The 21907-nt window shown below is 48.2% G+C and overlaps 1 protein-coding gene across 1 annotated transcript; it reads left to right on the top strand.

Annotated features, from left to right (window-relative positions):
* PCYT1A (phosphate cytidylyltransferase 1A, choline) lies at window positions 1-21907 on the top strand. The gene is made up of 9 exons (XM_075716062.1): window positions 1-32; window positions 7230-7370; window positions 10225-10324; window positions 12552-12668; window positions 14675-14826; window positions 15179-15257; window positions 16025-16167; window positions 17247-17435; window positions 18052-21907. Exons 2-9 carry the CDS (start codon window positions 7254-7256, stop codon window positions 18256-18258), a joined length of 1104 nt encoding a protein of 367 aa, XP_075572177.1. The 5' UTR covers window positions 1-32; window positions 7230-7253; the 3' UTR covers window positions 18259-21907.

The following is a 21907-nucleotide window of genomic DNA, read 5'->3' as shown; positions in this document are numbered from 1 at the left end:
GCTGCGGAGCTGCGTGCGGCCGCGGCGCGCTGGTAGGGGGGCGTCGGTGGGGAGCGTGGGGGCACCGGGGGGGCCGGCGCTGGGGCATGTGGTGGGCCCGGGGGGCTGGGGCGGCTGGCGCTGGGGGGACATTGGGGGCCGCTGGGATGGCTGTGGGGGCTGGCGCTGGGGGTGCAGGGGACAGGGCACCCGCTGTGGGGCCAGAGGGGTGCCCGTCACGGGGGCTGGAGGCAGGTGGGTGGGCTTCGGCTGGAGGCACACGAGGGGCACCTCACACAGCCCTGCGGGCTCAGCCAGGGTCCCTCCCCGGGACCTCTCTCCCAGCGCGGTGCCCGTGGCGCTGGCATGGGGGCAGGGGGGCTCTGGGGGGTGCTGGCTGGTAGGGACATGGGGCGCTCGGCTTTGGGCAAGGGGCAGTGTCAGCTGGGGAGGGGGCGTAGTGTGCTGCTTCTGCTTTGTGGGGGCTTGGGGAGAGGCTGGGGCTCGGGCACCACTCTCCAGGGATGGCAGGACCAACTGCAGTGGGGGCAGGCAGAGAGGAGACAGCAGCAGATGCTTTGGGAAACTTTTGGAGCACACTCCAGGGCTTGGTACGTGGTGGCTTTGGGGGACATCCCCCGACCTAGGGGACGCAGCCAAGGCCTGGGGAGAGAGGAGCAGAACAACAAGGAGGTGGCCCTGACTGCAGAGAAGGAAGGTGTGACCTAGCTGCTGTGCAGGCACACATCCTCTCTAACCAACTTTTTGTGTCCACCAAAGTCCTGGCCATGCTGATTAAGGGGTTTGTAATTCAAGTCTGCAGGAGTTCTGAGAGCTGCAATGCTCCTCAGTAATCCTCGCTCACTGTGGAAGGAGGTGCAGGACGCTGCAGGTGGCCTTCCCTCCTCTGTCCCCACCCTGTGCTGTTGCCACACCGGGTCCCCCAGCCTGTGGCTGGCAAACACTGGCGTGGTCAGAAGCAAGTACTGGTGGGTTTCCATAAGCAGGACTCCTGGCCCTGAGGACAGCCACCGTATTTGCTTATGAAATTCAGATGACAAATACCCATGCTTTATTTCCTGAAGGTATTTGATGTATGTGCAGAATTATTAAAATCTGTGACTTGGAAATTTCTTGGTCCAAAATCTGGATTGTAATTGTCTTCAAATTACTGTAGAATGAGCCGCAAACAATAATTGTTGGAGTAAGGATTTGGTATTGATGTGTAAACCTACTAAAGGAGGTTGTTTCCTGAAGTCTCAAAAGCCTCTGTTGTTAAGCCCTAAAAACAAAACACGACACAGCTCAACACAAAAGTCAGAACAGAATGACCACCCATCCTTGTACTTCGTTGTCCCTGAGCAGGCTCCAAATCTTCTCTGATGTTCTGCATAAACCCTACTCTTGCTGCTTTGCTGAGCGCAGCAGAGACTTTGTCGCATGCCAGGACGCTCAGTGCCTTAGGGTTATGGTGTACCTAGAAGGGTCATGAATACATGGAGAAGGTCTTGCCAGCAGTTCCTCTTTTTTTTTGTTTGTATTTCATGGCAGCGCTGCTTAGGTGATCACACTACACTGTTGTCAGTTGTGGTGGTGGTAGAGAGAATTATCTTGAGCCATTTGGGACTTTGTTGGTGAAAAGCAGCATCTTTTCATCGATTGCAGGACACAGGTGCCAGGTCTTCTGCATGCTCAGGCTCTGCTTGAGCAAATGTTACCAGCCTGCCTGTAGCAGTAGGGGATGCAGGGCTTGGGGGGTTTTTTAGCCAGTATAGCAAAGGTCTGGGTCTGGATGCTGTTGGACCAGTGTGTGGCACTGACTGAACTGGAATCCCTTCTATACATTCATGTGGCTATTAATATGCTGCAGGATAGCTGCTTTTGCTCAGCCAGCATAGCTGAAGCAGCCTATGTTTTAAGTGTAGACAGGACTCTGCCTGCCAAATCCTGCAGTAACCTTTATAAGGGGCTTGAAGGCTTAGACTGCCTAGATAGAGCAGATGCTAACTGTGGGGAGAACAGCCGTGCTGGGGAGAGTCGCAGTCTTGTCTGGAGGTGAGCAGGCTGGGTCGCAGCCATTAGCACTCAGTTTTTAAGCAGATGCTTTCAGTCTGGAAATTGGGGCAAATCTGGGCCTTGCAAGCCTGGGCTGGGAATGAAGTTGCCTGAGAGATGGGAAGATTTTTAAGCACGGATTGAAGAGAGATCCTGATCTCTCCCAGTAATTAGGTACAGGTTAACCCCTATTGTGCAAACAGGCTTTCATCAGTTTCTCACTGTGATGAGTCTTCTGTCATTAACCTCTTCTGATTCTGTCTACAACAGATCTCTGCAGGGATACACACCAGTAAGGTTAATCGTAAACTGGGGGTTGGAGGTGGGGGAGAACAGGGGGAAAATTCTTCTCTTCTCCGCATGACCGAGGAGTGCAGGCTTGTTTGGGTACTTTATGGCCTGGCAGGGGAATTAGCTGAAGTGACAGGACTTCTTCCTTTTCCCTGGGGCTCTCGCTTGGGTGCTGTCCATGTGTCAAGGCAATTTTTCTCTGCAGACAGCTGGCAGAGTGCAAAGTTTAGTAGTATTTGCCTGCAGATGAGTCAGCAGAAGAGAAATAGCTTGCTTCTCTAAAGTGGAATGATCTTGTAGGCAAAGCAGCACATGACAGTCATATCTGACTGTGCCAACACCTTCTAAGTTCAGAGGGACCATAGAGGAGCCTGGGAGCAGGCAGTGCCACCCAGGGAGCCTGGGAGCTGTGGGTGTTGCAGGGGCCTCGCTGCTCCAGTGTGCCAGTCTTGCGCTGACTCGGATCCCTGGTGGGAAATGCAGCAGCTTGGGCTGGAGCATTTACTGAGTTGTTGCAGGTAAGCTCTTGTTTTGCACAGGCTTCAAGTTTAAGTAGCAGGATTTATTTTGCCTCAGTGTGTAAATCTGCAAGTGAAAAGCAGTGGAAGTGGCAGAATAAATCCTGCTAGTGCATGTAGATTTGCAGATAATATTCTTCAAGAAATTCCTTGGGACATCAAAACACAAAGAATGCAGATGGGCCAGGTCCTCATGCCATCAGTGTGCTTAGGGTGCGGAAATACCTCATCTGCTTCATCTGAGGCAGGCAGGTCCCTGACACCACCAAGGCTAAACAAAACATCAGTACTGTCCATGAAGATGCGGAAGCGAGATAAGGCTTTGGCTAAGCAAAAGATTTGCTGTGCCTATTCTGACCTTCTCCATCTGCCAGAGGTGTTAACTTTGGTCTTGTGGTTAAATTCCAGCTCTGATGATGGTGTAGTTAACTCACACTAAGGGAGAACTTTTAAATTCCTTCCCTGCCTGTATATTTTTTTTTTCTTTGTGGTAGTCAGTGCTTGTCCTCCCTCCCTCCCAGAAGTAGCTGTGTTTCAGTGGGAAAAGACTTGAGCTTTGTAGTATTGCTCTCAGCAAAGTGCTGGATGATTTCTGAAGGCTGTTATTGCCACAGTTTAAAGAAAATTCCTATTTCTCCTTTCCACCGCTTCCCCTCCTTCATTCGGTATCTGCGCTTGGGGACTGAGAGGAGTGATTCCCTGATGGGGAGAGCAACTCTTCTCCCGTCTGGTAGTTGGCTGCTCTTCGTAGAGCTCATACAACTTTCTCTCTCTCAAGGTGAGCTAGCTAGCAGGTGATGCAAGGCACTTCTTTGATACAGGATATGCACCAAAAGAAGTAGGTTTCAGAAGCAAAGCCCCAAGTAAAGTGTCGCCAAGACTGTCATCTGCCCATGGCTTTCCCAAATGAGGCACTTCTTAACTTTGCTCCTAGCAAGCAGTTTCTCATGTTCGCCACAGACTCAGTAATGCAGGAGGGTGACGCCTTAAACAAAATAGAACGATGTTAATATTTTACAGCAGGGCTCTTTCTTCTGGTTATGCCTGGTTTTTATCTTGGAGTTTTTCAGAAGGAGCTTTCCCCTTCCCCATGTGCTGCAAATGTAATTAATTTTAGAACAGTCAGTGTTTTATGCATTTGGGGAAGCAAAGCTGTGCGCTCCTGTGTTAAGCTCAGCTACAGATGCCAGATCCCATTGTTAGTAAGTAATTGTTTGGGATGCTATCTTAGTCATTTGGGTCAAAATGAAACATTCTAAGATTAGTAGCTTTATTGCAGTAACGTATGGCTTGTTTTTAAAAACAATGTGTTCCCAGTTTTTAATGAAGACGAGTTTGGTGCTGGGAGGACTTCCCAGAAACACACTAGCCACAGGACAGAGGTTTTAAAGCTCTGAAGAGTGGTAAAATTATTGGTTAATTTATGCATTATTTTGAGTAATTAGCAGAGCTGTGTCACTCATGAGGTGCCCAGCCCAGCTCTCTGGACACTGCAGAGGCTCCTTCAGCAACATCTAGCCTGTAACATTGGAGCAGATAGAACATATTTGTGCTGTCCTCAAAGCAGGTTTCTCCCTTGGTACGTCAGGTAGAGCTGCTGCTGCTGGGTGGCTGGTGCTGTCTGACCACTGCTGTTTATTTAATACAAAGCAAATTGATTCACTTAAGCTATTGTTTGCTATCATTTGACTATCATTCATCCCTGAGAAGTGGAAAAGTGAGTTAGGGTGGAGGAAGGCGGATGGCTGGGTGTGGGAGGGGTTGGAAGAAGCTGTTGGAGATTTCTCCTGGGCTCAGATAGTGCTGCTGTACATCCGCATAAAGCACGGTGTTGCCCTGTGCTGTAACCTGCAGTTCTTTGGCTGGCCATGAGCTCTGCAGCCAGCATTAAGATGCTGGTGATAACTCAGCAGAGAGTGTACTTGTGTGCAGAGAAGTCTGGTTGCTCTGATGGGCGAAGCTAACATGGGAAGAGCTTTCCCTGTTTGTGCATGGAGGATGCTATGTCCGTACTTCAGCACCAAAGCCTCTGCCAGTGCTTTTTAATATTTTGCAGGTCAGTGGTTCAGAATGACTGCGTTCAGAATATTAACAGACCTTTTAATTGTGTCCAAAGGGAAGGACAGTGAGTGGTCAGAGACCAACAGGTGACTTGAAACAGTGAAATTATTTTGACCAAGTAACAAGAAAATCTACTGCTGGTTTTGTCCACTGTTTCCATGAACGCTGGGGTTACTTGAACCATAGACAGAGGTCTGCTGCTTTTTGTGAACTGGATGGTTTCTGATACAATCATGGTGGTGAAGTAAATAACTGATACAGAGTGTGCTTGCAAGATGGCACCTTGCAAAACTAAGAATTACTTGTGTCATACCCTGTGTTTTCACAGAGGCACTCTGGAAGCTGCTGCATTTGTAGCACAGATCTTGCCTGAAAGTTAAATGTTTGCTTAAGTGTTTGAAGACTTAGAGCTCAGGGTTGCAAACTGGTTTTGCCTGAGATTGCTTTTGCACACTCCCGTATGTTTGTCTGTTGTTAGGAAATAGTAAATTAATTACTGGAGTGGGGGAAACTCAGCAAACTGACTCGCAGGCGTTAGAGAGTCAGTGCTGGATGGCTCATGCAGTTCTGAAATGTCCTTGTGGCTGCTCTTCACTGTCACTTTTGTCTTCTCCCCAATATTTTTTTGGCTCCCCACTCACCGAAGATTCTCTTTTCCTGTTCTTAGTGCATTGTGTGAGGTCTAGCAGAGCAGTCTGGGATACTTACATGCATGTAGCCCAAAACCAGTTCAGCTGTGTTTGGCCCTAATGCTGTTCATAAGGTATCATCTTGTTGATGCTAGGTGGGGAGACTGGTATGTTCATGTGTTATTAAAGTGCATTTGACTCCTTGGTTTGGAACATTCTTTAATCTGGAGTCATTTGTGCTTGAGTGAGTCCAATCACTGAATCTGCTTCTTAACAGCCCTATTTCACAAAGCCCACACTTCTTGGTTGCTGAACAGCAGAGCTTTGCCCAGCAGCCCTTACTGAGGACAGTTCCAGCTTGTCCTGAGTAGGAACACTTGGCAGAGACTCTGCCAAAGAGGGGGGTGGTGTTCAGAGGGACATCTGCCCTTTCTCATACCTCACGCTTGCCCCACCTAACGTGTTCCAGCACACCCACTGCATATGGGTGGGGAGACACTTTAAATTCCACACGGCTCTTATTATTAGGGCATTGAGGCACGCACATAAGCATCGTTCCTGGGCAGAGGGGTCATGCTGCTCTCAGGAATGGCAGGTCAGAAGTGCCATTTGCTGCACTGGAGAGCTGCACACTTCAAGCGAGCAAGAAAGATAATGCTGCTCTTTAGTTATAAACTTCGCAAATCTGGCACCCATTTCTAACTCCTGCAGCAGCTGAAAAGGGAATGTTTGCTGCCGTGCCTTTCTATAAATCCCTAGCTTTGCTTCAGCTATGTGAAGTGCTGGGCTCCCTAATGCTCCAAGGCCCTTTTGGGAAGGTACAATGACTCCAGCTCAAAAGCAAGGATAGCTTACTTCCAGATAGCTGTCACAATTTCTGTCCTGAACTAGTTGTCTGACTGTCTGTTCATCACAGAAGCAGTTCAGCTGAACCACCACTAATTACAACCTGGTACATAAAGTACCAGAAGTAAGCGTACCCTAATGTGGTGTCAGCAGCTGCTTCACCATCGGCTGAGTCACCACTGCAGTGGGGACAGGGGACGAGAGGGGATCATGGTGGCAGCTATCCCAAGGTGAGCTGTCCCTACTGGGGAGCCGCAGCTTGGTCTTATGCAAACAACAAAGCAAATGGCAAGCCAGCTAGTTATTTAAGTTAAGACCATAGCTTGTAACCCTTCCCTCACCCTTGTCCTTCTGCTTAAACCGGCTCCTTCCGCTCTTCAGGATTGTACAGGGATGCAGCACACCCACTAGCTGTCTTGGTGGGTAGGGTAAGGGGTGGGACAGAAGGGGAGAAGAGTGTTTGCATTCATCAAAATGAGAGCTGGGGGAGGGCTGAATGCAGACTGGGCATGCCTTAATCCTTAGGTTGCTTTTCAGATGCTAAAATACCATAATTAGCCTTGTAGTAACGATTTATAACTTGCATTGCAAGTCTTGTGCGAGTTTCTCTCCAGCCAGCTGACTGCTGCATGCTTCTCTCTGCAGAACAGCTCCAGGTTGCATCAAATGATTCAGTATTCCCACCAGGCACTGTTTGTCAAGCCTTGGCAGCTGATGCCAAATACAACTGGCTAAGCCCCTTGTTAGGTGGCTGTGTCTTTGCGCTGACCTTCTGTATGCTGTGCCTGCTGTTGACTGATTCTGCAGCTGAGAAATATCTCTTCCCCTCTCCCCCTTCATTTTGTTCCAGTTCTTACTAGACGTGCTTGGCAAGATGGAGCTGCCGACCTCCTCCAGGCTGAATTCCCGAAAGAGAAGAAAAGATGGATCTGGCCCCAATGGGGCGACAGAGCTGGATGGAATCCCTCCAAAAATGTCCCGACGCTCATTCGTAAGTAAGCAGAGATAGGACCTTTAGGTACCTGCGAGATTAGAACATTGAGCCATAACAGCAGAAAGATAAATGTGATGGTTTTTCTGTGGACACACAAAACAAGGGGGCAGGGTGGGGGGGGAAGAAGCAAATGACAGTAGCTATCCTTCTTGCAAAGCCAGTTTAAAATCTTCCTTTGTTCACACTAATAACGTACTTACATCGTGGGCTTAAATTACGTCTGAGGCAAGCGTCGCTAAGCTGCTTTTGTAGTGTGTCCAGCTTGTTTGTAGCCACTTAAACTGAACCCAAACAGGCATGCATATCGATATCCATGGAGAAATAAGCATTCATTTCTCACAGGTGGGTTTTCTTAAGTGACCCAGCAGGAGGGAGAAGAACTCCAAACAAGCATGTAACAACTCATGCACCTTGTGGAAAGCAGTCCTGTTCGAGTCAGGGGAACTGCAGAAGGGTCTGAAGTCTGTAAGCACCTGCAGAAGCAATCTACTGAATCCGTGCTCTGAAACACTGGGAAAATGACTGTTCGTTTGAGTCTCTTGGTCTGGCAGGAGACTGCATTTATATTGCTGATACTTCAGGAGTCTTCATTAAAACAAAAACAAAAACAAAACACCAACAACAAGAAAACAAAAAACCCCAAAAGAATTCTTCCTTCTAGATCAACCTTGGAATGGCTTTAAGAAGCTAAGGTCTCTCCTAAAGGGGGTCTGTGCCAGTTAATGCCATTCTGAATAGTTGACTTTAACTTGTCCTTGCCACAATATTGCAATTATGGGATCTTTATAGCTCTTCTCTGCCCTCTTCCTGGAGCTGTCCTGCACATCACGTGTGCTCTAGTTGCTCTTTCCTTATCTCTGTCAAAAGCCAGTTACCATCCCTGCCACATCATATTGGGGTCATAGTCCTTGGCAAAATACAGTGATGTGTTGCAGCTTTCCTCTTTGATAACAACGTTTTGCTCTTCAGGAGTACTTCAGTCCTGTCCCAGGGCGTTTGACAGGCGGTAATGAATTAAGAGCAGCACCAGCAGTGAGAACTGGGGAGACAAGCATTGGGAATGGAGGCTTGAGGCATTGCGTGACTTATCCCATAGAGCCTTAAATCCTTGACTGTTGTCAAAACTCCCCCGTCCCTCTTAAAGACCCTGCATATTTCAGTAAGGAAAGAGAAGTGCATAGGTTATTCCACGGGAATCTCTTGCTCTCCAAGTTGGTGTCTGTCCTGTGTTAGAAATAAAGCATTTGTCTACTAACGGCACCAGACTAGTAATGTCTAGCCACTTTCTAAACTTCCTGGCTGTTTTTTTAGCCACAGGACTAACGCAGACCTCCTGATGAAAGATTTCTTTTTTATTCCTTTTGTGAAAGATTTGTTTACTGTAGCAAGAGTAATAGTGTTGCCTAACTGTGACATTACCTTGAAGCTTTTACCGCTCCCAGCTAAACAGCTGGCTGGCAGTGTTCCCCTAAAGCAGCGGGGCTCAGCAGCAGATGGTAGTAACAAGCCTGCTGACGTATAATCCTGTTTTGTGCACATTGGGTTGAGTCCTGACCCTTGTAGGCACTGCAGAGGAAGGGCAAGACTGTGGCAGGAGCTTTTGAGGGCACTTCTCTGTGATCCTCTGATAAGTTTGATAGGTTTTTCGATGCTTTTATTCCTAGCTTTGTATCTCAGGTATGTGCCAACCAAACTGCAAAGAATCTGATTTTATTCACAAGTCCCAGATAGAATGGCAGTGATGAAAGGAGAGATGCGCAGGCCTTACCTAACAGTAAGGATTCTGGTAGAGGAGGTGGCGTGTGAAACGCGGGTACTAGAGCCACAGTAAGTTAAAGGAGATTTTCAGCAGTATCAGTTTGCTTGAATGTAGTGGTCAGTGGTTGCTTTCCTGTGCACTTCACTTTGAGCACTCTAATAAGGAATGACATTAGCAATAATAGCAGCAGTCTTTCTGGTTGCAGCGGTCCTGGGCACTGTGGCAGGATGCTGCAATGGGACAGGAAGCCAGAGAGGAAACTGCTGATTAGCTTTTTGCAGCTTGAAGGTATTATTGTAATGATCTGCAAGCTTTTTTCCTAGTCTTCTGGCTGAGGAAAGAGACATCCATTGCTGCCCCTCACCTTCCGGCTAGAAGGAAATTGAGCTGTTTGTTCTGTTATGGGAAGGGCAGATGTTTTGTTTCCATTCAGAGGAGACCAGAAAGGATACCTGGACTTCAGCTGCTGATTAAACATACTGCTGTGGTCAAGCTAGCAGATTAGAGGGGTTTTCCTGTGGCAGTTGAAGATATTCTGCCACAGATTGAGGTCAGTCTCTCACTGTGTATGGCTCAGAAATGGCTGATGATACACACGTTCCCTGGGAATTTATGCTGCTGTTGGTATTGCTCTTCTGCTTGTTCATAGACTCAAATTAAGGAGCTGTTACAATTTGTACATCACAGCACAAGCCCTTGGGCACAGCAAAGTGATGGTCTTGCCTGGGTGGGCATAGCTGGAGCTGTGACTGAGGTTTGATGAAGCTTGGCTTGTGCTGCTGTGAACTGCTGTTTGTCAAAAGACTGATTTTATCAGCTGCAGATCTGAGCCTCCAGTTTTCTTGGATCCAGTATGACTACCACCTCCTTAAGTCTACTTTCCTCTCTCTATATATTCCTCTCTGAACTTGGGCTAATCACCCTTCAGGGCTGTTTTGAGGTTTAACACTAATTAGTCTTTCAGTACATGTGTTTGAATCGTACAGACACACAGTGAGTCACTTGGTGACTAGGACACTGCAGTGGCAGTGCTGCCGCTACATAGTGCACTCACCTTTGCATTCTCACAGCGAACCTTCTCTGGTGATTTAGGGACTGAGGGAACCAGCCCCGTTTTCAGATGAAGTGGAAATCGATTACAGCAAGCCATACATCAGAGTAACATATGAAGAAGCGATGAGAGGGACCCCTTGTAAGTAAAAAAACAGACTGGAAGGTTTGTATAAATGTTGGGTTGGGGAGGGACAGGTATGATTTTGATACCTCTGAGGCTCAACCAACCTTGTGTGTCAGACCAGGTTTGCAGCCGATGACTTAGTTAATGCTTTGTTGATTAGATAACTGTTCCTATATGAAATTGGGCCTGCCATTACAACTGAAATTGGAGCCTTTGTATGTGAGGAGCCATACTTTCACCAGTAAGACTGTTTGAAGCAAATAGATATTTGTGTGTTAGCTCTTCCTGTGCCACTGACAGCTATAGAGTAGTATCAGAGCTGAACATTTTTCTGTACTACTTTGTCTGAGGTGGCTTAAAGTTAAGCACTTTAAAAGTCATCTCTTCTGAAACTTGAAATGGGCAAGTAAAACCAACGTATGTCTTCATCCAGAACGTTCCATTCTAGCCTGGATTTCAATTAAAGTTACATTAAACACTGTAGGCCAGCCCCACAACAAGAACATGTCCTTTTATTCTCTAAACCAGGCTGGGAAAAATACTGTTCTCTTTGCAAGTCCAAAGGGGAGGCAGAGGCAGGGCTGACTCCTGAAGGATAGCTGCCTTCTCTTGCCAAACAGAGTGTGCAGACGGTGCTGTCTTACTTGGCCTCTGTTGTGGAAACCGAGACAGTAAAAATGCTGCACTTCTACCTACCTGACTGCTGCTAAGAGATGAGCCAGCTCAGATTAAGACCCGGCAGTGGTTTCCTGCAGGATGCTCTAGAAATCCAATGCTTTTCACAGTCCGCATTAATTTACCAGCTGAAAGTCTCCAGAGCCTGCACAAAGGTCTCTGATTTCAACAGTGATGGCTCTCCTGCCTGCTAAGACTAAAATACAGTGCATGCTTCCTTGTTGCTGTTCATGCCTGTGCTGAAGAACTGTAGCTGCTGCAGGTACAGAGGAAAAGGGAAAGAGGTCCCAGCCAGTTTCCAGAACATGATTGCACTTTAATAAAGGCCTGCCAGGACCAGCCCTCTTCTGGCATACAGAAAGCATTTGCAGTCTCAGATCTCCAGATCCTTGGCTTTCCAGAGCCTCCTGGTTTCTTCAGACTGAGGTGGATTTGCTGAAAAGTGATTGTAAGAGGCGGTCCTCAAACTGACTCCTCTGCTTAGCTGGAACTTAACAACCCTACCTTTGCATCAATTCATCCTCTTGCTGCCTCCCAGGCTCTGTCTCTAGGTACCTTCAGGGCCCTGCCCAGACTGATGGGGTTTCAGCTCTCCTGGTGGGTCTTCTCTCTGCCCCTGCCTTGCTGCAGCTTTGGTCTGCCTCTGCTCGCACCACTCCTCTGAGCTTGTCTGCCTGAAGTGGGCCAGAGAGCAGCAGGCCGTTCCAAAGTGTGTCAGATACCAAGAATGTATGGCTTTTTACCAGCAGCAAGAGGGCTGGAGTCCTGTGTGGTCCCAGGAGACCAGAAGTCAGGGAGCCTCCTGCTATTATGTGGCAGTGCTAGACTATGTCACTTTACCTCTGTGCTGACCTCAAAGAGAAGAGCTACAATTTCCCCTGGCAGAGGTGGCCTGAGGAAAGTTTTGTTCCTCGTTATTTATCTATGGATTTAGCTGATAGAGCAAGCAGTTCAGGAGACTTGTATCAGCTTTTCTTTGAGTAGTCCAGCTGGGTTTGGGGATACAGCCATACACTTCATGGGACTGAGAGGAGCCGATGATGCTGGTGGGGAACCAACCTGGTCTGGTCTGGTCTGGTCCCTCAGCCAGACTGGTGGCTGTGGTAGTGGGCTGCAGAGAAAGATGCTGAAAAGGTCTTGAGATGCCTTCCTGGCTGGCAGGGGGAAATTGGGCACCTATGAAACGTTTTGGCCAGTTGCGCTCTGGTAGCTCACTGCTGTGCAAAAAGTTAATGCTTCATTTGGATTTCCGTAGGAGGGAGATGGCCAGGGTTTGCTTTCCCCTTGGTCTCCCTTCACCTTGTTTTGGTGGAGATGTGGTAGTTTTTGAGCCTGTCTCTGAACATGGTTGAATTTCAGCTCTGTCCTCAGCTGCATTTGTTTCCATGTGGGGAGGCAGAGAGCCAGCCATTTCTCTTCACAAATCTTTCCTGGCTATGGCTCTGCATTCTGCTGGTTTTCTGCAACGCCCACATGAGTTTCAGGAGGTCCGCAAATGTGGACATGAGCAGCAGCTCCTTCTCCAGGAAGGCATCTTCACAAATGTCTCTCTGTCTCTTTGGCACAGTGGATCGCCCCGTCAGAGTTTATGCTGATGGAATATTTGATTTGTTTCACTCTGGACATGCCCGGGCCTTGATGCAAGCGAAGAACCTCTTCCCAAACACATACCTCATTGTCGGAGGTAAGGAGTGACCTTGTTGACTTTGGCTGTCGTAGGAGTACCCTTTACCTCCGTCCGTGGTTGTGCATACAGATGGCATAGCAGGGTTTTTGTCTTTATGGCCTCAGTGGCTCTCACTGCAGCCAGTTATCCCAAATGTTCTTGGAGTCTTATTGCAATATATTGAGAGTTAATATGTCTGCAGAAAGATATCCTGTACCAAATGAGCACTTAAGGAAGAGATTTCTGATCAGGCTGTTCTAATTTGACTGTTCTATTTTTTGACAGATACCAGTGAGTTGCATATCTGAGTATCAAAATATATTAGGGGCAGTTGAGCATCTGCCCCTTGAATGAGACAGTTAAAGAATGAGCTCTGTGGCTGGTTGAGCTTTGTGTCCCCTGTATCGCCCTGCAAGTCACTCCGTGGTTCCAGGTCCCTGCTGGGGTTTGCTTATGGCTAATCCCAAACAGGTCACACGAGGAGCGTGGCGATAACGGTGGTTTCATGGGCATGGTGCCTGGCCACGTGGAAGTTACTGAGGCCCCGTTTCTCCAAATAAAAGTTCCTCATTTTGTCTGTTGGGTTCAAAAGTCTTCAGACGATGCCAGGAATATCCTGCTGAATGCCTGAGGGGATCTAGCAGAGGTGTTTCAGCCAGGCCTCCTTCAATAATATAGTGGGGAAAAAAGAAACCCTTTCTTCTGGCTGCTGTAGTACACTGGCCTCTGCCCAGGCAGTGCCTCTGTGCCCGTACATTCACCCACCTTAGACAACATGCACAGCCTGACGTGTCTTTATCAAGAGGTGACCTCTGATCAGGCTGCATAATGATGTTAAAGTATCAGAGCTGAGAATACTTTTAACTACTTTTCTCAACTACCATTAGCTTCCTGAAGCAAAATGAAACCCTGATCCTGTGATTAGAGCAATCGTAACGTCTTTGCGTGGTTCGTTTCCTTATCACAGTTTCACTCGCTGCTGAGGGCTTTTTTATAGTGGTACTTCTTCATTTTTTTTGTGTGTGCTACAGTAGTGTCTGGAAGAGGAAGGGATGGAGGAGAGCTGAAATAGTAGCTCCAACCTACAAAACACTCTGAGCTTAGAAATCTTGCAGGCAGAAAGACATTCCCATATACATAAATATTCTACATCAAACAGGAAAGTAACTGCAGGTCAAACTATTAACATTAGTGTAGCAAGGTGTGTAACCACGCTGTCTGCCTCTGGGAGGAGGTGGAGGGCAATGGACTGCTCCCCGTGCACCGGGAACTGAGACAAGAGGCCACAGGCCAAGTGAACATAAGCTCCAACCTGGGAGCAGTCTCACCCGCTCTTTATCATCTGTTTGTCTAGAACATAAATACATCCAATACCAGTGAGACTGGTAATGCCTTGTTTACTTTTGGGTCTTGATAACCAAATAAAACTCCCTCCTTCTCAATGTCTTACATTGCAGATTATGAAGAGTTGTTCATTTACTTTCTCATAGAACATAATAATTAAGCTAACTTGATTTGCTGTGAACTCACCCTTTGTTTTAATACAACTTTCCAAGTTGTAGACTGTGGTATGGTATTTTATGAAATAAGGAGCTTAGGGAATGGGTTTTTCTCATGGGGTTCAGTTTCCAGGCCTGAGACATTCATAGGTTAATAAGCAGGTCTCTGCCTGATAGAATATATACAGGTGCCATTCCATACAGGAGAGTTGTCTTCTGTATTGGCTGGTTTTCTTGGTAAGCATTGTAGGCTCTAGAGACCTTGAGGGCTTGGGGTGTAGGTCCCTAGCTTGGGCAGAAATCCTCCAAACAGCCTGCCTAGAATTGCTGAGGAGTTTAGCGCCCTGCACTGATCCCTGTTCTGGTGCTTCGTGGCTGGAAAAGCTGGGCTTGAAAGTGCCAGCACCAGCTTCTGTCAGCAGCTGGCATTGCCTGGTTTAGCAAGGATGTGTGCAAGGTCCTTTTGCTGTAAAAGCACTGGGGTAAGTACCTCAGGCTCACTCTTCTCTGTGCCTGTTTCTTCAGTTTGCAGTGATGAACTCACCCATAACTTCAAGGGCTTCACAGTAATGAATGAAAACGAGCGGTATGACGCTGTGCAGCACTGTCGCTATGTGGACGAAGTGGTGAGAAATGCGCCGTGGACGCTCACCCCCGAGTTCCTGGCAGAGCACAGGGTAACATCTCTAACATCTGTTGAACTGCTCTGGGAGGTGAAGGAGTCTCCAGGGGAGTTTGCTTAGTTTACCCTTGTGGCCATTAACAAGCCATTTCTCTGTGGAGCTTAAACCAGCTGTGTCATTAGTCCCAGCCTTTCTTCTCTGGTGTGTGCTTACAATTGATATGCAATTGCCAGTGAGAACTTGGGACTGCTCTGTGTTGCTTTTTAACAGAGGAAAGTGTCTTGCTGTTCTCTGTCACACCCCTGTGTGAAGGTGTTGAGCAAAAAGTTACCATGCTTTGACAAAAAGCAGGAGACCTGCGCGTTCAAGATAAAATCTTGACTCACATTTCTTTCTTAATTTTCAGATCGACTTTGTTGCACACGATGACATCCCCTATTCTTCTGCTGGCAGCGATGATGTTTATAAGGATATAAAAGAAGCAGGTGGGTCTGGGTCAGATTCTCCAGGGCTTCCTGTCAAAGATCTGCTGTAATTCCTCCTGTGCCCCTATATGGCAGGATTATGCCTGGGGAAGTGGCAGTGGCCCTCTGGGAACAAGGTATGCCCAGGAGGCTCTGAGGGCAGGAAGAAGCCCAGCTTTGGGCCCTACTTCATAAGGCTAGGACTGTTCCATGTCCTACGCCAAGCATTGCCCAGCATTAATTCCTACTTCCAATCTAGTTATTGTCATTGAATTAACAGCTACCTTTTGAAAAAATACTATGGTTTGGCTTACAGATTCTCAGAAATGGAGAATCTCATGAACCTAGCAAAGTGACTCCTCTAGCTGTTTGCTGTAAAACTCAGTGGGGGTGCAGCTTATTTAAATCTATCCAAACCCCTCCATCAGAGCTTGTAGTATTTCCATTCACTAAATTGTAGGTCCCCTTGTCCTGTCCTTGTTGCCACACTATTCTATATGCAGTGGATTATAGTTAATAGTCTTTAAACCAGCTAAAGTGAAGAGCTTTTCATTAGAAGACATGGTATTTTGACGTGGTTTTGACATGCTTTGGTCTTACTTAGGTCTTCCTCATAGTTCCAGAAAGGAGGACTCTGGTATTGTACATTCAAGGACAAAGACATGGTGGTGTGAGGACAGTTAGGAAATGAGCTCTTGACAGGAGAGATCGTTTCCTGATAGAGGTGGCAGCAGCTTTTTGCCGTGTGTCTTGCTACAGCTGTCCTGGGTCCTGTTCCCCAACTTTAGGCATGTTTGCGCCAACTCAGAGGACTGAGGGGATCTCAACATCAGATATCATCACCCGGATCGTGCGGGACTATGATGTTTATGCCAGACGGAACCTGCAACGGGGCTACACAGCTAAAGAGCTCAACGTCAGCTTCATAAATGTGAGTTGAAGCGTGTCTCGCCACAAGCTGCACGAAGCAGAATCTTACAGAGTGTGGAGATGTAGAGTCTTGTCTAGTGGTAGCACAGTCCTGTCATGTGCCAGTAAAAGGCCAGTCTGCAGAGCTAAGCAGTTGCACCAAACCCAAACCAGTGTCCTTGGGGTAGAAATTAGACTACTTCAGCCCCTGAAACTGCCTCTGGGACCCACCCAGAAGAACTGGGGTTTTGCTGCTTCATTGTCAGAAATGTCTAGGTGATGTTTTACCTGTTGAAAGAGCTGGAGCCAGGGTGTGTGGCGAAATATCTGTTTTCTTTAATTGAATGAAGTGTGGGTTGTTCTTGGCAGCAGCTGCTGTGTCTCATCTCTCTCCTCTTCCCTCAGCCACCTTCTTAAGGTAGAGTCATTTGTTAGGATAAAATCTGATCCTGTTCTCACTGTATGTACTATTCCCTTCCTGGAGCTGCAGGAGCAGCAGTGCTTGGGTAAGAGAGAAGGACACGCTCTGATCCTGTGCTGAGTAGGTCCAGCCCACAAGCAGAATACATGGCAGAAGGCACTTCTGATGTTGGAAGTAAAATAGTAAATATTTTTTTTTTTTATCGCTCAGATACTATGCCCATTTTTTTAAATATAATCAAATAAAAAAATTAAACAGGAGAGGTAATGGCTGCTTGCCCTCTCTTTGGCATGTAACTCTGCCTCTGTTTAAAAATGCCAGGCAGAAAGACTTGTGCTATCATGATATGCAAAGAGATCTACAGCAGGTCACTCAAATCTAATCTGTATATTGTATAAATATTTCCCTCTTCCATGCACTCCTATTAGATAGTGCTTATCTCTGGGTTTAGTCTCAGTCTGTGTTCGGTGCCAGTGCCTGCCACAAAGCATCTCACAGCCCCACTATGTCTGCCATTTAGTCTAGAGAAGAAGTGTCACTGAAGTGAAGCAGAGGTGTCACGAGGCTAATGGAGATGCTGAGTCTTAAAGCAACAGTTCAATGTAATAACACAGAGCAGAGGTGGTCGCCACTCAGATTTGGTGAGCTGTATGTATTCTGATCCACCACTTACTGTACAGGAGAAGAAATACCACCTCCAGGAGCGCGTGGATAAGGTGAAAAAGAGGGTGAAGGATGTAGAGGAGAAATCAAAGGAATTTGTTCAGAAAGTGGAGGAGAAGAGTATCGATCTCATTCAGAAGTGGGAAGAGAAGTCCCGGGAGTTCATCGGCAATTTCCTGGAGATGTTTGGCCCAGAAGGCGCATTGGTAAGGAGCCAGGGAAAGGGGTAAGGGGATTTTGGAGAAGGGTAAGGGAAAAGGGGATTTTGGAGAGCTTGGCAGTCATTGTAGGGCTTCTGGAGCCCACACTCTGCAGAGCAAAGGTTTACAGTTTGTTGCAGTGCTCAGTGTGCTGCTGGTCTCCAGACAAGTTGTCCCAGGCTTGGGCAGCCTGTTTACAGGGAGCCCTCACCCTTGCCAGCTGGATAACGCCAGTGATGGTTGTAGCGTGAAAAGTGCCCATGTCCCACAAGCCGGTCTGTAAACTCCAGCTTGTGTCCTGCAGGCCGCTGGGCAGCCAAGAGAGTGGCAGTCACCTTGTCACTGGCCTGGGGTGAGTCGGAAGCTACTTGGTTTTGCCAGGCTCTCCTGTGTGGCTGGGTAAATATCACAGGCACTTCCTGTTAGAAGTGCTTGAAAATGGATGATGATTACACTGTATGCAGTTTCCAAAGCCTAGAGCGATGCTTGGGCTTTTTCTGCTCTTATATTGCACAAAGAATTGAAGCGACGCAACAACTCAAAATGCTGCACAAGCTGTAAGTAGTGTCCATTTCCATTGCTGTTTGAGCCATGCTAACTGTCTTCCTGCTTCCATCGCTAGAAACACATGCTGAAGGAGGGCAAGGGCCGGATGCTGCAGGCCATCAGCCCAAAGCAGAGTCCCAGCAGTAGTCCCACGCATGACCGCTCCCCGTCTCCCTCCTTCCGCTGGCCCTTTTCAACCAAGACGCCTCCTTCCTCACCGGCCAACCGCTCCAGGAACGAGTCTGCAGTCACCTATGACATCAGTGAGGATGAAGAGGATTAAGCTGCCAGCCGGGATTTGCTGCGAAACACTAATTGCCGAATCCTAAGTTCGGACCCACTGGGGAACTCTAAATGAGCAAGAGAGCCATAGGAACAGGGCTGACGGTGAGCACAGGGCCTTGGAGGCACCCGCTGCTCTTAGCAAGGGCTGCTGCCTGGAAGCACATTCAAAGCTCCTCTCCCTTCTCCTCCCCAAATCCCTTTTTTTATTGTTTACGTTCTAGTGGTTTCCAGAGGGAAGATGGTTTTTATATTTTAAGAAAATACTCTCTTGAAGCGCGAAGAATAGCACTCAAATGTGGTTTTTGTTTTGGTTTCTTTTCCCTTGCTAAACCTCCAGGCAAGAGGGAGAGTGGGAAGACCCATCTGTCTCTTCTTTCCTTCAGCTCCTCTGTCTTACTCCCCCCACCCCCAGGTAGTATCCGTGCCGCTGCCAAATGAAAGACCCCTCGGTTCCTCAACCAGCGTGACCTCGAGAGCACGCAGGAAGCGGTGGTGTAAAGAGGCTTCTAGGAAATAGAGACATCTCTGCTGCACTGGAGCCAATAGGAATCTATCCAGCAGACCCTGTAGTGCTCGCGCACCTCTTAGCTGAGCTTCCCAGCGTGTCGCAGTGAGGACGTGCTGGGTAGGGGGCTACCAGCTTAGCACGCAGGAGTTACACCCTGGAAGAACTCGCAGCACCATAGAGTCATACACCCTGTAAGCACACTGCATTCGCGGCTCCACGTTGTACAGGAGCTGCAGGGGAAAGGCCTTTCCAGCCAATCTTAACAAGACTGCTAAATTTTGAGCTAAATTCAGCCCTCGGTTGCTGTTGGAGAGAAGAGAATGAATCTTTGCTTTGGGGCACTTGCTGTCTGTGCATTTCCTTGGGTGTGTGAGAGCCCAGGTGGGAAATGAATATGTGTACTCCTTTGAGAAGTTCCTTGTCCCAGTCTCTGGTGTGTAATAAGTTTTACTGTCTGTCCAAATGGCCCCTCAACACTGTGCTCTGTGCGTGTTTGTGTTTCAGTTGCTGTGCTCTAAGGGCTGGAGCAGTCCTTTACACTGGTGCCGTGAAGTCGCTGCTATAAGGACAAAATGTGAATCCATACAGCCAGTTTGCTGTCCATATTGGTGTGTGCAGCTGGACAGATGGAGGGCACGTTTTACACCAGTGAAGGGTCCTGGTCCCGTGTGACAGTTACCTGGCTTGCGCAGTAAAGGCACAAATCGGTGCCTGCTTCCTCTGCTCCTTGAGGCAGGCCAGAAAGAGCATCAGAGAGCGCTGCAGCTTTTTAAGATTTTAAACATGTAATCTGCTCATTTGGAACCGTGGTCCAAGTCGTGCCTGCTGTCGTGTCTGTAATAAACACTGAGCTTTGTGGCCTGCGGCTCCCCGCGGGCAGTTGCCCTCCCCATGCTGCATGCCTGTGCACAGAGCAGGTCCGTGCACTCTGTCCCGGCAGCCAGCGCTGGAGGGACTGGACTGTCTTGCGTAGCTGTGAAGCTCACACTTGCTTTTCTGTTCGGGTTTGCCTGTGATGTCTGTTGTCTCTGGGTGGAGCTGCTGGGCTGAGTTGCTTGTATCCTCCTGCGATGCTGGGAGCAGAGGACAGCTCGGATCCCAGTGAGCAACACTGCAGGGAGGTCTTCGGAGCGGGATGCAGGGCTCAGGGAGCAATGGGTGCAAGGAGGCAAATTGTCAAATGCTGCCACAGGCTCTGCACGGTGCGGTGTTTCCAGGGGACACAGTGGCCCTGTGGTAGGAGCGGGCTGCCACTTCCTTTCAGCTTTTATCTTGCTGATCCTTTGTCACTCTGCCCAAAGGGCTTGACAGAGGCTCTGTGCTTCTGTTGAGGCCAGAGCCGGCATGGGAAAAAGGTATTTTGGGGATTCCTCATCTGCCACTTGGACATCTCTCAGCAGGGATGTGCACAGCTCTGGGAGCGTGGCTGGCTGCTATGGGTTTTAAGCTGTAAGGAGCAAATAATGGTCACTTGGTACAAGCCAGTTGTTAATCCCCCAGTTTATGAGTGGTGGAGCACTTACTTTCTATTACCCACGTTCTCTCTTCCCTCATCCTCCCCACCTTCCCTTCCTCACCCTTCCCTCAGTATGGGTGTTGCGTTGCTTTCCCGAGCCAGATCATGAAGGCCAGGCTGCTTTAGAGCCTTACTACTGTTTTAAACACAAGTTATGCAACAGTGTTCTGTAAATTTGGATAACAATGGTGTTTTGGATGGTGATTTGTCCTGCAGGGACCTTAATGTATTTCTTGGTGTCTCTGCAAAACCTGGGGTGCTTGATAAGAAGCCAGCCATGGTTTTTACATGTAGCTTGGAATAACAGAGCTGTTTCTTGTAACCAATAATACCTGCTTCCTCCTTGCACTTAAATTAAATTGGACACTCAAATCCCAAACTAGTCTTTTTTTCTTCTTTTTTTTTCTTTGTTTTTTTTGTTTCCTCCTGGATTGCTGGACCAGCCTTATCTCCAGCACTGCCCTCTCCTATCAGGAATAGGACAGAGCTTGATCTTGGGGCAAAACATGTGAACCAAGTTCTCCAGGAACATCTTGCTACCCACAGATACACCCAGCGCTGCTGTTTCGGGGCTGTCCTGCACACCCCTAACCCATCCCACACTCTTCAAAAGAAGCATCCAGAAAAAACATGCTTGAATTAAGCATGAAGTAAGAGGTAGAGTGGAAAAATAAAATTTTACTAGCATGCATTGAAGAACGTGTGGAGTTTGATGCTGCTGAATCCAGAGGTGTCGACTCCTTCGAGACAGCCCTACCTCAGTTCCCCCGTAGATTGGGAGTGGGAGGCTGCTGGCACCAGCAGCCAGCCCCTGGGAGAGGATTTTCTGCTGGCAAAGAACAGCAGCAGCAGGGCAAAGCTGAAAGGTGCCAAGGATGCTGGTAGAAGCAAGGCGTGAAGAGCGTGGCACTTTAACAGCATATTGCTAAGAGCTGTAGCAGGTGGTCTTCAATCTCTTGAGAAAATTATGGCACACACCTGCACTGACATGATTTTGTGCATTTTATAGAGGGTTGGGACTTCATGGTGCGGTGTGGTTCTTGTAAGCAGAGGCAGGTGCTGGAGCAGCAAATGTGCTTGGCAGTAGCGGTGACTTTGGTGGGACTGACCCTGCGCCTTGCCCCCTGCTCTCGGGGTGGGCTTCTTGCTGCCAAGGGCTCCCGGGTGTAAAGGTGTAGGCTTCCTACCTGCCACAGGTAAGGAGCTGGCTCTGATTATCTGATGGGGGGGCATGAGTCCCATATTTTGCTGCTTGCTTGGGTGTTGCTTCTCGGCAAAACCATGAGATTGCTGGGTCCCATTTTTCTGCTGGTGCCTAGAAAGCTGTGTTGGTAATGGCCATGTACTGTGACCAGCCGTCTGTCAAATTTGGCAATCTCATAATGAATCACCAGTGCATTTGCTGGCTGAGCAGTTTTGCTTTGAACACAGCCACCTTCAAAAAGCTCTGAGTCACTTTTCCCCCCTCCTCATGGGACAGAAAACTTGCTTTTTCCCCAGAATGAATCAAATAAATAAAAGTTGGGGGCTTTGGCTTTCTGACTCTTTGCTTCCCCAACGTCTCGCACTGGCCAGAGGTATTACGGTGGGAGGGCACCAGGGTGCAGGTCGGGGGAGGCTTCG

The sequence above is a fragment of the Pelecanus crispus genome, chromosome 9 (assembly GCF_030463565.1).
Source record: "Pelecanus crispus isolate bPelCri1 chromosome 9, bPelCri1.pri, whole genome shotgun sequence".
NCBI classification, from domain to species: domain Eukaryota; kingdom Metazoa; phylum Chordata; class Aves; order Pelecaniformes; family Pelecanidae; genus Pelecanus; species Pelecanus crispus.
The sequence above is the reverse complement of the archived record's forward strand: the minus strand, read 5'-3'. Positions and strand labels throughout refer to the sequence as shown.